General features: G+C 38.5%; 1 protein-coding gene across 5 annotated transcripts in view; it reads left to right on the plus strand.

Moving 5' to 3' along the window:
* Window positions 1–17179, plus strand: part of NRG3 (neuregulin 3) — a gene marked incomplete at both ends in the record, with an annotated part of 1125058 nt that overhangs the window by 970645 nt on the left and 137234 nt on the right. For 3 of the 5 annotated variants that reach the window (XM_080695350.1, XM_080695353.1, XM_080695351.1), the window contains one exon: window positions 15574–15600. In XM_080695350.1, coding sequence (XP_080551476.1) covers window positions 15574–15600 — 27 coding nt within the window. The remainder of the gene's footprint in view (window positions 1–15573; window positions 15601–17179) is intronic. The other 2 variants (XM_080695354.1, XM_080695352.1) reach the window with 1 other exon arrangement.

Raw genomic sequence — 17179 nt, forward strand, 5'->3', positions numbered from 1 at the left:
TTATTTTAATAAAGGAGCTTCCCTTGATTACTTTATGCTACTATACTACTAAGAATAATCCAGCTACTTTTGGGGAAGCCATTACTGGGAGAAGGTTCTGCTGGTTTAATTTCCATTTCTTTATTTTTATTAAATAAAGGAGGCTTACATTAGTCGTTATATTATTAACTGCTTAATGGATTTAGGAAGCAGGTAGCAAAGGAAGAATTGTTCTTTGCATTTCAATGAGACAAATAACATTCTCAGCTGATTATGCATTTAGAGGGAAAAAGTTCCATCCTGTTGCTACACTTTAAGCTGCAAAAGTAATAAATTAATCCATTAGTGAAACCAAGCGTTTCTTCTGTTGTGCTTATTATCAATTATTCCCAGGTGTTCAGGGGCTTATAAGTATAAATTAATATGACTTTTAAACTTGGAAGTAGAAATGTGCAGCACAAGGATCATCAATAGTGAAACTATTCCCGCAAGCAGCACTTTTTACAAAACAAATGATAACATTTAATATTAAATTAAGGTGTTTCCCCAATGTTGGAATGTGTTGTCTTGTCAGAATGAGGCAACGAAACATAATCAGCAATACAAAAGCTATGTCGTTGCCACATTTCTCTCCCAGTTTTCTGACTTTGTGCATCAAGTACAATATCAAATCGTATGCAACCTGAACAGTGGTATTTGAGAAATTTGATTGAGATGCTCATTCTCCATCCACGTGTATGTTCAATGGGCAAAAGTGCTTTGAGCAATTCCTACTTGCCTGCTAGCCAAGGTACACAGTCCAGAAAAAGGTGCAATCCCCACTCAAGTGACCATAAACGGGAACTCAAAGAGCAACACAGAGAGCACAGCAGTGGGCACAGGTATGAGCTGAGTTGAAAGATGGGGAGAAACAGCAGCTAGCTCTCCCAGAGACCCGGAGCCTGCACAAAGCTTGTTGAGCTGAGGACTCGCAGCGTTTGTCCACTGAGGCCACTCAGCGCTCAGTCTGTGTGTCAGTCAGTGTGGGGCAGAGGCAGCGGCCAAGAGCAGAGGAGGGGCAATGGCCATGTGCAACTAGAAACAGAGACCATTGGGAGGTTTTCTCTGCAGGTCCAGTGGTATTCCACGCTTAATGTTTTATTTGTCAAAAGATATAAAAATTAAAACATTGTATATCAATCATCACCTTGAAGGCCTGGTTGGAACTGAGATATTACAATAGAAAAAGACCAGACTTGGCCTCGTCCCCACACACCTGCAGGCGATTCATAATTCAATGAGTAGATCATGTAGTTACAAAGATAGGGAGATGATAGATAGATAGGTAGATAGATAGATAGTTACTGAAAACCTGTCGGAAATACTCAGAAGATCTGGCAAGTAATAGTTATGGCTTGAATGACAGCATTTGCATGAGCTTGAAATTTTAGCCATGATTCACTGTAAGGAAATATGACAAATGTATACCTGCAATGAAAAAGAGAATTGGTGGGATTATGAAAAAATATTCAGTAAAGAATTTCCATCTGTGATTTAAAAGGCACTAGGGGAAGTGAAGAAGGACAGAGGAGATCACAGTTCACCTAGTTATTGCAAGGAGTTGTAACTCAAGGTATAATAATCCTGCTTGCTGAATAGAGAATCAATTATTGTTCAGAGAAACACAGCAGATGACAATAGTTTAGGAAATCATAGCTTGAGGAGAAACTGGGTCTTGAATAATGGGAGAATTTCTTAGGGGGAGACTTGGAGTACACTGGGAAAGATATTCAAAGTCAGTGAAAGATGCACGATGTGGTGGGAATAGGGCCATTGGGGAAGTTCTGGCAGAACCATATTCTTGGAGGCTAGAAAAAGTGATTGCTCCTTTTCAGTAATTTCCTGTGAGAAACTATTTTGGGATCTTTGTTTGTTACTGGGGATTGAACCCATGCCACCTCCAAGGTACACCCTCAGCTCTTTTTAATTTTTTATTCTGACATGATCTTACTAAGTTGCTGAGGCTGAGCTCAAACTTGCAGTCCTCCTGTCTAACTAGGGTCATGCTACCTCTAAACTTGCAGATCTTCTGTCTAACCCTCCCGAGGACTGGAATTAGAGGCATGCATCACTATGCCAGCTACCTTCTGCATTTTTTAAAATACTTGACACATTGTGTTAACATCTGCATTGAAGAACTATTTGTAATATTTTCCCCACACAAGTGTCTGCCAAAACAAAAATATAACAAACCAAGTAAGTATTACCAATGGATAAATAGAATCCTTAGTGTCTGGCCACTAAATATGAGCTCAACCTAGAGTAATTCCCAAGAGAAAAGAAACCAAGGAAGGAAGTCTTATGCTGGCTCACACCATCTCCTGATATCACCAGGCACCTTCTGAGAATAAGCTTCCGATGTTTCTTAGAGCCTTAGCCCTGCACATGTGACTGTCCCACTTGCCATCTCTTTCCTGAGTTCTAATCTAAGAGTACTCTTCCTAGTTAGAACCTTGAGTTATCTTCTTAGCGTGAGTTCTCTTCACTGCACTGTTCTTGCCATGGGCTCCCTTTTTTCTTACTCTGTCAATAGGAAACTTTCTACTAAATCCACTCTATCACAGCATTTTGTTCCCCAAGATATTTATCTTGGGCAATTTATCCAGGTCTCAGCATTCTCTAGCTTACATATTTCTTTGGAAATCTGTGTCTTTAGTTCCCCTGTGTTTGGCACATGAGAGCAGAGAGCCTTTTTCTGCCATCTCTGGGGTATTGAAATTGTCTTCTATGTTAGGACATAGGAGGGAGCTGGCTTTATTCTTTATTCAGTGCCCTGTAGCTCATATTTATATTTTTTGCAGTGTGTCCATCATTATTTTAAATTAGTAATTATTAAGACAATATTGAAATTCTAAAATTATAAGTCAGATTTAAAGTATTGTAGTAATACAATTTGGTAACAAAGGCTTTAATCACTGTTACAACTAGAAACACATATGGTGCTATTTGTCATGTGATTTCTTCTATTATTTATTTCTGTTGTTTTTTAATAGACTGCCCCTCATTTTATGATAGGCTCTATATCTATTAATCATAATATCTTCTGGATGTTTTCAAATATATTAAGATAGAATTTGAAAAATTAGAAAGAGCATGAAATCTCTAATACAAAGATTGTATAAATGTCTGAAACTACAAAAGACCAAGTCTTCGTGAGGCATGGTGGTGAACACTTGTAATACCAGTACTTGGGAGGCTAAGAAAGAGGATTGTATATCCGAGGACAGCCTCAGCAATGTAGTGAGAGTCTCAGTAATCTAATGAGACCCTGTTTCAAAATAAAAATAAATACAAAGGACTGCAGTACAGCTTGAAGGTAGAATGCCCCTGGGTTCAAGCCCAAGTGCTACACATACACATACCAAACAGACACACACCCCACCAATTCATTTAATAGCACATGCCAAAACATTTTTACCACTAACAATTTAGTTTTTCTAATAAAAATTACTCAAGGGAATCCTATGTTATACACAGTCATTATTTGATAAAGATAGATGTGTGTTGACCTGCTCATATAAAAAAATATGGTGCTTTTGTAATTGATAATTAAATTTAATTTTTTTAAAGTTTTCTGGAAGCATTGTACCTATTATTAACCTATTATTTTTTCAATATAGACTCAATAGAGTTTCTACCAGGAATCTGTGTTTCTCAAGAACTCAGTGGTACTGAAGGACAGCTAGGACCCCATGCCTTGAATGAGGGACAGAAGTCATATGCAGAGAGCAAGGGGCTTTTCGAGGAGGCATCCATTCGTTCAGGAAACAAGTATTGAGAAGTTACAAAATGCCATATTTTATGATAGACTGGGATGATAAAGTAGTGAGAGGGAAAAAAAAAAGTCAACACAGGCACCCTTCATTCCTGGAACATACAACATCTTTCCATCTTAAGAAGCTAGGCATCTTTGAATGTGACCTTTAGTTTTTCAGGGAAGCTTGTTTTCCTCAGCTGTTGGAGGGGGCTCAGTAGCCCTACTTTATAGGCAGGCTAATTTTAAAATTAGACAAAACAATGTTTACAGAAGCTCACAATGAAAATATAATTAAAAGTAAAATGTTGATAAAATATGAAAAGAAGCTGAGTAATTAACTGTGTTTTAGGAAATGGAAATGCTAGTGTTCTCACCTATACAGCTTTGCTGTCATTAGAGAGGCAAAAAGCCAATTTATTTTGAATGAGTATTCTTTTACGCAGTGGTGATTCTTCTTAAATTCTTTGTTCAGAGGGAGTTAAGTCTAATTCTCCAAAATATTTTCCCTAGAAAATTCTATAGGCTGTTTAGGCAAGATTCATCTTTGAAGAGCAGGCAAAGCAAATGTTCCCTCCTGAACCTCAGTTCAAGCCCTGCTTTGATATTTCATTTTGTGAAGCCAAATGCCCATCTTGAGTTTGCGCTCCAGCAGTGCATGATCCAGTCCCCATGGCTGCCTGCTTTCTCCTTCTATAATACAAATGAGCATTCTTGCCTGGGAGATGAAAGCAGAGTAGTAAGTAGAGGTATCTGTGCTCAACGGGAATCAGCAATGGTGCTTATAAAAAGAAAAGTAAAGAGCTTATGTTCTGTAACAAAGGAGAGTGGGGTGTTTTGCTTTCTGGAAAAGCCATTTTGCTTCCTCTGTGATTGATGGTCTGTCTGGTGGGAGGCTAGCCACAGTAATGGTGTCATGGCCCACTCAGAACAGTAGAAAAGGTGATCAGTTCCAGTGTGATGGCTATGAGAGGGGGTGGGGATTGTGCTGCTGAAATAGCCACAGACCTAGGCACCTGATGCAGAGCAACTGTGTAAAATCAACATTTAGCTGATTTTACAAGCAAAGAAATAGGACTAGAGGGAAATAGAGCAAAAAATTAGTTAGAATTACTTTTAAGACATATTGAGAGAGGTATCGATTTCTTTTTAAGAGCATGACTTTTTACTTTCCATATTTTACTCGTGAACATGTATAAATTCCAAAGTCAGATATATATGTGATGATAAAAATAAAACCAAATGGTGAATAATGAGGTAGCCTAATTTAGTGAAGGAAGCATGGAGTTCAGAAGCAGACCTGCATTTGCATCCTAACTCCTGTACCAAGTACCTGAAAAAGGGAAAAATGATACTATCCCACTGCTTTTAGGACAGACATGGGGTTACATACAACACCTGGAAAAGGCCTTTCCCGCCTCCTCTCCAGGTATGTGCTCATACTCTCGACATCTCACCCTCTAGCTGTGGGAAACAAGAACTGAGAGATCCTGTTCTGCTTATGTGTCAGCTCCCTGCTGCCATGCTGTCTTAGACTCCCTTATGGCTTTCCCCCTGACCACACAACTGTATGCTCTGGCAGCCTGTAGCAAACCCTATTCCCCTGTGCTTCGACCCCTTATCCTTTTGAAAGGTGTGTATTCTATAGATGCCCTGATTAAAGTTGCGAACAGGGCTATCACCCATCTCGGATCTTTTCCTAATCAGGAACCCTAGAGTTTATTTCATTTTGTCTTGCTGTAACAAGTGTGGGTAGACATGACAGTGTCTCAGCATAAGACATCTAATGAGCTCACCGGGAAGACAGTAAAATACATGAACCTACAGATGCAACTGGAACCGATGCCATGTCCTTAATGTGATTTTAGAAAATACTAGAGATGGATGAACTCAGGTATTCAAGACCCAACTTATTCTCATCATAAATCCAATGTGGTCTTCTTTGTTAAGATGGGATAGCTCTTCCCAGGGTGTCACCAGGGAAGTCATTTGATAGGGATCTGTGGGTAGAATTTAAGAAGTGACAGATTTCAGTTCTGCTATTAAGATAAGCCATTTATAACTGACATGTTTTATAACTGAGTGGGTGGTTTGCTCCACACTCAAGGAGCGTGTATTTCCCAGAGCAGGTGCCATACATTACTAGTTCCACAGGGCATTCCATGACAGCTTGGCTGTTTCCATAATGTTGGGAAAGGCAGTCTCCTGAATTCCCAGCAGAGGTCTCTTCAAAGTACACATCAGGTGAGCTTTGGGGAATTCTCACCATGGTTAATCTCCTTGAACATTAACCGATATTTTGATTTTTTAAAACACAGATCAATCTGCATGCAGTGGTGCACCCCTTCCATTCCAGTATTTAGGAGACTGAGATGGGAGGGTTAGAGGTTCATGTCAGTTCTCAGTTTAACAAGACCCTCAGTGGCTTAGCAAGACCCTATTTGAAAATAAATAGTGGTCTAGCTAATGGTGTAGCTTGAAGATTAATCACCTCTGGATTCAATTCCCAGTACAAAAACAAAACAAAAACCCATAAGTAGCTGGGCATGATTGTACACACTTGTAATCTCTGTACTTCACAGGCTGAGACAAGAGGATCACAGGTTCACAGCCAGCCTCCCCTACTTAGTGAGGCCCTCCACAACTTAGTGAAACTCTGTTCTCTGTTTCAAAATAAATAATAAAAAATATAGGGCTGGTGGTGTACCTCGAGGTAGAATGCTCCTGGGTTCAATCCCCAGCACCACACACACACACACACACACACACACACACACACACACACACAAATAAACATACATACAAAACCTGACAGATCGGTATTTTCAAGGACCTGTTTTCCATACACAGTGTAACAAGAGTATAGTGCTCACATTTGGAGTTGCAGTATGACAGTCTGAACGCAGGACTGAGGTTGAAATCTGTATCTGATTTGCTTCATCCCACTTCTACATGGTGTGAGCTCCTCATCAGAGGTCAGTGACAGCTTGTCCCCTTTGCCCTGAGGTTGTCAGTGAGTCAAGGTTTGCTTTGCTTGTTTTTTTCTCCATCCACATCTGGGGAACCTCAGGTTGCTTCCCCTTGTCCATCAGCAGACAGCAAGAGGTTCTGAAATGGCTTTGAATCATGCACACTTCAGAGGCACATAGACCTTAGATTTCAATTGGATGGGGAGTAATTACGTGCAAGAGATCTGCGGTACAAGACAGTGACGTAGTTAATAACAGTGTATTTGACAATTCCTACCAAACAAGACTTTAAGGATTTGACTCAGCACACACACACACACACAAACAACAGGTATTATATGGGGTAATGTGTATGTAAGTAAGCTTGAACTAGCAATTTCAAAGTGTTTAAAACATCTTGTTGGACATTGTAAATATGTACAATTTTGGCCCCAAGAATGAACAAAATGGGCTTTGAAGTTTTAGTTTTCCAGTAATCTTAGCCTTATAGAATATTCAATTTTTCCCTGGTCACTTATTTATTCCTAAAACTTAAGAATGGTTCATTTCTGCAGGGACAGCTGCTGGCTCTTGTTAAGTATTAGTTTCATGTTTGGCATAATTTCAGGTAAAACTTTTTATCCTTTGCCACATGTAAAAATTACTAGGTCAGCCTCATTACAAATAAATATCCCTGCTAACCAATAAAGAATATCACTGATCTGCCAATTTGATCCCTTGAAGACAGGAAGCAGCCGTCTTCCTTTCATCCTCCCTCCCACCCAGAGTGGCTTACATTTAGCACTTCATCAATAAAGAGGGACAAGCAGGTAAGTAAGTGGTGCTTCGGCTCTGCTTGAGGATGCTAGAGAACTACTTGTTCTCTTAAGTGGATTAAATAATTCTTCCCTGAAGATCTCATTACCTGCTGACTTTGTCAAAATTAGCTGTTTCCTCCTGGGGAGGGCACATGTGAACTCTGAGGCTGGCTTGAAGTTCACTTAAGCCTCCTGGGCGCCACTGTGTTCTCATTGCTTATAAGGCTGTGTAGTTTGGAGAAGGTTAGTCCACCTCTCTGCGTATCTATTTGATTATTATTGTTATTGTTATTTTGCAGGATTGGGGATGGAACCCAGGGGCATTCTACCTCCAAGCTACACCTCCCAGCCCTATTTTTTATTCTTTATTTTGAAACACGGTCTCACTGAGTTGCAGAGGGCTTTGCTAAGTAGCTGAGGCTGGCCGTGGACCCGGATCCTCCTCTCAGTCTCCCAAATGCTGGGATTACAAGCGTGCGCCACCACACCCGGCTTCTGTGCATCTATTTTTAACATGTAAAATGGGCACAAAAAGACTCTTACAAGTTACTGTGACATGCTTAAGGCAGCTCCTACTACATCTGAATTGCTCAGTAAAAGTTAGTTGCAATTGTATAATACAAGCTTGTGAACATTCTAAAGTTAGAGTGTTAAAATGATGGAAATTATACTTTCTAAAACATCCTATGGGGGAAATACATTTGTTTTGCTTAGAAAACATTGTGCTTCTTACCCTCATATCTTTGGAGTTCTTGGCATATGGTTTGTTGAGTAGATAAATAATGAACTATTAGTTTATCAGTTTTCACTTTGTTCTTACTGATGTTTTCCTGCATGCCTGGGTATCCTCGGGCAGAATGCTTGTTTTGAACAATAGTCAGGGCAGGGTTATGTGGAATCATGTTTGATGTAAGACTCATACAACAAATAACAATCATAATAAAAATTAAATATAGTTTATAATTTAGAAAAACTTAATCATACAATAATAATTAAAGGTAAATATAATTTAAAATAATTTAATTATTATCAATTAATCATAATAAAAATAATTTCTACCAACTGTTCTTCATGGCTTTTCATTGATACTACTACTACGTGAACTATATTCTCTTAGCATCTTTAGCCCTGCAGTAGTTTGCCATTTTACTAAAAATAATGGGAGAGATAAAGAGTGTGTGTGTGTGTGTGTGTGTGTGTGTCTGGCGGTCTGTATGTGTTTGCTTGTATGAAAGAGGGGAATATTTAAAATAAGGTCTAACTTTTTATTTGTATTTTCAGTAATCTCAGTTTCCTCGAACAGCCATTATAAAAATTAGTAAATGATTTTCCTTTAATATCTAAGAATATAAATGCCACCTTGCTCGAGAGTATGAAAATTACAACTCTAATAATTAGATGTAACTTTTATATTGAGAGAGAACACATTCTTTTTTCCTCAAGATTTTGAGTCATGCTTTCAGTATTGGGATAATTTTTATTACGATTACTGTCTCTGCTACTGGTCATGAATTCATTGTTATTGTAAAGTGTCCATATTGGCCTCCAACTTATCAAACACTGTATTCACTTTTTATCACAATATACAGGCTCACAAGGGCCAATTCTCCATATCCTATCACACACAGAATAGTAAAGGTCAGGGAGGAATAAGGAATGGCTATTGTTTACACTTGCCAGGAAAACAGTTGTGAGCCATCTCAGCTCCACCAGGAAGAGCATATTCAGCCAGCAGGAGGCTGATGCTTTTCCACCTGGCCCATCTTATCACTGAGCCTCTGCTTTGCTCATTGAGGCCCTTTGTGAGCAGATTTCTATGTGCTTTCCTCTCTTAATGTTTCTCCTGAACTTTTGTTTCTGATTGCATGTTAAAAAAAAAAAAAAAAAACAAACAAAGAGCCGGGCATGGTGGCACATGATTGTAATCCCCGCGCTTGGGAGGCAGAGACAGGAGGACTGCGCAGGTTCCAAGCCAGCCACACTGGCTTAAGAGACCCTGTTTCCAAATAAGCATAAAATAGGTGTCTGGGAGTGTAGCCCAGAGGTAGAAGGGCTTCCAGGAACCCCAGTACCACCAAACCAAACCAAACCAAACAAAAAAAACAAAGAAACATTCCTACTCCCAGTTTTTTCTTATCTTTAGTCTTATGATAAGTAATGTTAATCAAATCATAGTGGTGTGTGTGTGTGTGTGTGTGTGTGTGTGTGTGTGTGTGTTACTGGGGATGGAACCCAGGGTCATTCTACCTCCAAGCTACACCACCCGGTCCTATTTTTTAGTCTTTTCATTTTCTGAAACAGGGTGTCACTGAGTTGCAAAGGGACAGCCTCACTAAGTAGCTGAGGCTGTCCACGAACTGCAAATCTCAGGTCGCTGCCTCCCAAATGCTGGGATTACAAGCCTGCGCCACCTCACACAGCTTAACCAAATCCTTGTTTTTAAATACTACAACTCTAGTATCTTTTCAATGTGTTGGGTGCTCATAGTCGCACAGCTTTCAGTTTGCACAAAAGCACAAACATGCCCTTGTCAATTTCTGCACAAACCCCATTCTCTTGTATAGCACAGTCTTTCCCTTGCAGCAGTGAGCTTTTGGGCCCCCACCCTTGCCAGCCAAGGCACATTTTCTACTTTTCCATTAGCACTTATTACAAAGAATGACCAGAGCTTTTTCTCTGTAGTCTTCCACTGATTCCTGAACTCATGGAGAGCAAGCATCCTGTCCTCTTGTGAAAATGTGCCAGATACCTGTCTTAGCACACATCAGCACAGAGCAGGCAGTCAGAAAATACCAGGCAGAAAGTGGAATGCATCTACTATTAAAAAGCATTGTCTCCTTCTTTTTATACAGGTAGATATTTCTCAATTAAAATAGGTTCTAATCACTTAAAATTAACTTTTTTATGGTACTGAGGATTGAACCCAGGGGCATTCTATATCTGAGCTACATCCTTGGGCCTATGCTATTTTTTATCTGAAACAGATCTTGCTAAGTTACTTAGAGACTTGTGAGGTTGCTGTGGTTGGCTTTGAAGTTGCAATCCTCCTGTCTCAGCCTCCCAAGTATTAGGATTACAGGTGTGTACCACCATGCCCGGCTAAAAATTAACTATTGATGAACACATTGATTTTGATAAGAGCAGCAATTAAAGGTTATCAGGGCCTTTGGGAAGGCAATGTAGGTTTATAGGGATGCAAAGTTTCTGATTGGGAAAATGAAAAATTTCTGTAAATACAGTAGAAGTGGTTGTAAATCTTGTGAATTATATATGTAATATGGTTCAAATGACAAATCCTAGCCGGGCGTGGTGGCGCACGCTTGTAATCCCTGCGCTTGGGAGGTGGAGACAGGAGGAGCGCGCAGGTTCGAAGCCAGCCGCGCTGGCGTAAGAGACCCTGTTTCAAAAATATAAAATAGGTCTGGGAGTGTAGCCCGGAGGAAGAAGGGCTTCCAGGAACCCCACTACCACCAAAAAAATAAATAAATAAAAAAATAAATAAATAAAATAAAATGACAAATCCTATGTATGTCTGTATGTATATGTATATATATATATATATATATATATATAAAATTAGCACACAGAAATTTTAAAATGAACTATTTACAAACATGAAAGGCATTGAAATATTCAAGGTACCATATATTTTCTAAAAGGAAATGCTTACTTCTAAAGAGAGGACTCATAAATTTAAGTCTTAGTAACAAATACAGTTGCAGTACTACTTTCTTCTCTATTTATTCTTATTTCAGACAAATCCTGCCACAACAGAAAACACCATTAAGTATGTCTTGAATTTTAGAAATGAATGAATGTATAATTGAATGATTAAAAGAAAGCACCATTTGAGCCAGTCGTGGTGGTACACGCTTGTAATCCCAGAATTTGAGAGGTTGACACAGGAGGACAGCAGTTCATGGACAGCCTCAGGTACCTAGTGAGGCCTTTTGCAACAGTGAGACCCTGTTTCAAAATAAAGGGAAAAAAATTGGTCTGGAGTTGTTGCTAAGAGTTAGAATGCCCCTGAGTTCTATCCCCTATACTACAATTAAAAAAAAAAAAAAAAAAAAAAGGAAGAAACAAAGAAAGAAAGAGAAAGAGGAAAGAGAGAAAGAACCATATAAGTAAACAAACCCCAAAGGTTGACTGTGGGCAGGTAGCCCAGATGCAGTTCATTACTCTTTTTTTTTTAAATTTATTTTTTATTGGTGCAATGTATTCATACATCATAATGGAATAAAGAAAATACTTTTGTAGACATACATGCACACATCGCCCAGTCAGCCCCTACCCGATCCCCACCCCGTTCCCTCCCCATCCCTCCTTCCCATGCTTGGCTTAGAGGTTGACATCTAGTTTTATAGCAATTTATCCAGTATTAACGATGATAATCTCACATAACAGTTTCATTTGTCTGATAACAAGCTTTTGATGATTTAAAGATAACATTTCAATATTTCTTTTTGCTTTCTTTCTTACCAGAGAATATTTTTTCTTTATTTTTTAGGTGAAATTATCATATATTTATTAATTTATTTTCAGAAAAAAACCTATCCTGATATGGAATATGGACTCTAGATACCCAAACAATCTCAAAGAAGAACAAAGCTAGAAGATCTATATTTTCTGATTTCAAACCAAATAAAGCTACAATAATTTAAACAGTATAATACTGTTCTAAAGGCAGATATATAAACCATTGGAGTTAAATAAAAGCCTAGAAATAAATTCTTCCATGTATTGTCAAGTTATTTTTGACAAGGTTTCCACGAACATTTGGTGGAGGAAATAATAATCTTTTAACTAAATATTGTTGAAAAATAATAATTACATGAAAAAGAATAAAATTGGACCCTTACCTAATACATATACAAATATTAACTTAAAATAGATAAAAGACCTAAATATAAATCTTAATACTATAAACTTTTAGAAGAAAATCTGGGTCATAAAACCTCACAACATTGAAATTGGCAGTGATTTCTTGGATATGATTTCAATGGCACAGGCAACAGAAGGGTAAACAAACTCCCTAAAAAATAAAAAAAAATTGTATATCCAAAGACAATGTAAACAGAGTTAAAAGTTACTGATAGAATGGGATAAAATATTTCCAAATACTATATCTGAAGGTATATTAATATTCCAACTAGAAATCCTAAAAATTAGCAACAATAAAAGTAAACAATACAATTTAGAGATAGGTAAAAGACTAACATAAATAATGAATCTCCACAGATAACCGCTCTTAGTTGTCTATTGGATAGAAAATCTTGTTTCTCTGGTTCTGGTGTGTGTTACCTATTTCTTCTTTGTAGTTAATCTCTTTGAGTATTTTCTCTAGTGCTGGTTTTGAAGACATAAATTCCTTCAGTTTCTGTTTGTCGTGAAAGCTTCTTATTTCCCCATCTGATTTGATAGAAAGTTTTGCTGGGTAGGAAATTTTTGGCTGGAAGTTGTTTTCTTTCAGAGTTTGGAATATGTTACTCCAAGCCCTTCTGGCTCTCATGACTTGGTTTGGGAAGTCTGGAGTGATTCTAATTGGTTTGCCTCTGAATGTCACTTGGCCCTTTGTTTTTGTTGCCTTTAAGATTCTCTGCTTGGCTTCCACATTGGTCATTTTGACAATTATGTGGCGTGGGGATCCTCTTCTCTGATCCTCTATAAAGGGAGTTCTATAAGTTTCCTGGACCTGTGTATCAACCTCTTGCTCTATTTTTGGAAAATTTTCTGCTATTACTTCTTTGAAGAGATTGTTGATCCCTTTGGTTTCACCTTCTTTTCCCTCCTCTATTCCAATTATTCTTAGGTTAATTAAAATGTGCCCATATTTCTTCAATGTCAGATTCCTGCTGTCGGATTTTTTTTTCTTAATTAGAAACTATGCATTTGTTTTTTGAATGGTCATCTTCTAGGAGCGAGATCGGTTGTTTGTACTTTGAATTGAGGCCTTTACTTCATTAATTGCATCCTTTATCTCTCTTTGGCTCTCTCTGAATTCTTTTCGAAACACCTCTATTATTTCTACAGTTATTTTCCTGATTTGATCTTCTAGAAATCTCTGAATTTCTGTTTTATCAGGTTCTGATGTTGTGGGGTTGTGGGCATTCATTGCTCCATTGTTATTCCTCTTTCCCATGATTTTGAAAGTTTGTGTCTTCTCTGGGTTCTTCCCTGGGTCACTACGACTTCACTTAAAGTGCTCTGGATCTCGAGTCTGTGGTATCTCAGTCACCACTACTCCTTTACTGGGTTGTATCTCAGAGTCTCAGATCTTGGAGTCCATTGAGGCTGCTTTAGACCATGGGGGTGCCAGGTTGCACGTTCTCCTATGGTGTGATATCTCTGCCACCACCACTCCCCCACTGCGTCAAGTCCCTGGGAGTACAGTACTGGGATTTCTCTTCTAGGGGCCACAATTTGACTCACTGTTGTTGAGTGCGCAGATGGAGTTGTCATGGACTCGGTGAATTCGCTGCTGCTGCCACCGGTGGCAATATGGCGCCGTTGCCACACAATTGGCCGTGAGGCTGGCATATTTCTTTTCTGTTTTTGAGCTCTGCTCTGAGTCCCTGCAGGGTTTGCTGAGCCCAGCCTCTGGGAGCTCAATTTAGATGCTCCCTGTGCCAAGAAATCTGCCGAATTCCTCCCGGCTGATCCGCAGTGGCTCCCCTTGACTCGCTGTCCGCTGCTCCTCTCTGGAGCCTGGTGGGCTGTTGAGTGCATTGGTCTGGTGCCGTCCGGTGAACTCGCTGCTGCCACCAGCAGTAAGGCCCTGCTGCGGCATCCTCGGGCATGAAGTTGGCGCATCTCCTCTCTGTCTCTGAGCTCTGTTCTGAGTTCCCCTCCTCTCTGGAGCCTGGTGCTGCAAGGGAAAATGGCGCCCACTGCTTCACGCTGTGGCTCCAGCTACAGCACTGCGGTCTTGTTTCAGGTGTCTCGTTTTTCCAGCCCTCTTTTTCTCTGTCCCTTGAAATTACATTTTTTGTTTCTCTGCTGATGGTGTTTTCTGGCTATGAAAGGCGCTGATTTTGTGGTAAAAGAGACTGGTTGTTAGCGGGGCTCGTAATCCCCGCTTTTCTCCATCACCATCTTCGACTTTTCTGCTTCTCATTACTCTTTTGATTCCAGGCCGACTGAAACAGGTTAAGGCTGCTGTCCACATAGACAGAGAATAGATGGGACATCTTTGTCTGCCATTTGCATTTTATTTATTTTGATTTTTGGGTGTTTATATGATACTGGGGATCAAACTCAGAATCATTCTACACAGCCCTATTTCATTTTTTATTTTGGAATAGGCTCTCACTAAGTTGCTGAGGCTGTTCTTGAACCTGCAATCCTACATCTCATTTTCCAAGTACTCCAAGTACTTGGGGGCGTTCACCCCCACCAAACTCTGTTGCCATTAGTTTTTGACAGGACAGGCTGTCAAGTGGATAGTCATGGAGCTTGAGGGTCAGCTATACTGGATTTGTGTTCCAACTCTGCTTGATATTTTGTGTCCTATGTAAGATTTTTAATCTTGCTAATGCACAGGTTTCTCATGTAACAATGAATGGGAAAATACATTTTTTTTTGTGAATGTGAAGATCATCTGGTTAGTGCATGTTGTAGCTTCTTATTAATGCAGAGTTCAAGTTTATATTAAACAACTTGCTAATCTTTATAGATTCTGCAATTAATATTGGTGCCAGATTTTTTTTTTACTCACAGTTTCTTCCACCCCCTCCTCCCCTTTTTCTATTTTTTGGCTAAATATATATTTAGTATACCTCATAATTTATGTACTACCATTCTATCTAAAATTCCAATCTATAGGTCACATGCTTTGGAGAAATGCTAATCAGTGTACCGTGCACTCTTATGGTTAGGAATCTGCAAGTTATATTTTCCAAGCAAAGATGCTTGAAATTGAGACACATTCTTTGCTTGGGAAAATTGATCTCATAAACTTTGATTTCCTCATATGTACTTTTTCTAACCTTTTTCTCTTTCTGTTTCTCTTCTTTCCATGCTGGCTTTGGTGTAGCAGACCACTTGGGGATTGAATTCATGGGTAAGACAAACAATTTGCTCCTTAAATATCTTGGAAAAGCTAACGTTTTTAATACACATGTTATTTTCCTTCCCCATATGATTATAATTGAAATGTCTTAGTATAAGATGCTACTACTAGTAAAAAATGTTTTACTCCATTTTTCACTAAGTAATGGCTTAAAATGAAAGACTTAACTACTTATTCACTAGGCAATTTAATGTTAAGTGCTTCTGGAATCCTGCAGAAGTTGAATATGGCTCCTGGCTTTGATCATTTCTTCTAATTTTCAATTTTCTTATCCATGAAATAGGGACAATAATAGTTCTTTTTTAATACACATATGAATTGCTTAGTACACTTACACCAAGACAAACACTTAATAAATGACAGAAAACAATGGCTTAAAATGTCAGTTTTTATTATTTTTCACTTTAATTCCTTTTCTCTTTGCATGATGTAGTTTGGATACATTTTGGTATTAAGTAACTTTCAGTGTGAGCTAGTAAACATTTCCATTTGCAAAATTAAAGTGTTTTTTTTAAAGTATTTTCAGTGGATAGCACATCTTTAAAACCTTAGAGTGGCTTCTGTGGACATTATTTTCCACATAGATAATGTTATGTGATTAAAAATTAGAGATAATTATCTGAGCCTATTATAACTTCAATGAAAAAAGAACATTCTGTAAACTTTAATATGCGTCATGACTCATGAACAGAAGATACTCAGCTGTTAGAAAAATTGAAATCTAAATTTGAATCCAAATTTTTCATGCTCTGGCTTTTGTTAAACTTTGAGTTTTTGCTTTTATATGATGCGAGTATAAATATTTCCCTCATATATGCAGATGTTAATTATAATACCTATATATTTATTTGTGTTTATTTATCCATTCACCCATTAATTCAGCATATATTTATCAAGTCCCTATAAGCAAAGAAAATTGCATAATGCTACAGATAAAGTAGTGAAATGATTAAATATAGCTTACAGACTAGTCACTGTACAAATAATCAACTCATATTGCTCATAAAACTGTGAGTATCTTAAGAACTACTCCAGGCAAGATGACATTAATTTGAGGTAGTGTGATGGTAGGAAATATTTTGGAGGTAATATCAGAAGCTTTTGAGAGGGACTGATGTTGAAGGTTGCAAGGGAGAGAGGGGACTAAGATTGAAGGCCAAGGTTCATTGTGCATCTAGACAGGATGCAGGTCACTAACAAAGGAAGAATGCTAACAAAAGAACAGATTTATAGGAGGTATTTACTAGATTAGATGTGGAACTGTGAGTTTGGGGTGCTTTGACATATTTGAGAGAAAATGTCAAGTTGATTGTGGTATTGGTGAAGTGTTGAAGGTTAATTAGAGGATAGTGATTGCATATTTATTCTGGAATTGTGCTTCTGTGTCTTGTGCTCTGCATTAGAGTTCTGTTATCTGGATATTGCACCATAGGAAAGGCAAACAGCTTAATTCCTGCAGGTGTGGGGGTTTGCAAGGTAGATGTGATTAACACTCAGAAGGATAATGAAAGTCAGCATATTATTTAAATGAAGCACCATGGAATATAGTGTAGATGTGGAAGTGAAGAAG

This window comes from Muscardinus avellanarius (genome assembly GCF_963383645.1).
Source record: "Muscardinus avellanarius genome assembly, chromosome: 4".
NCBI lineage: Eukaryota > Metazoa > Chordata > Mammalia > Rodentia > Gliridae > Muscardinus > Muscardinus avellanarius.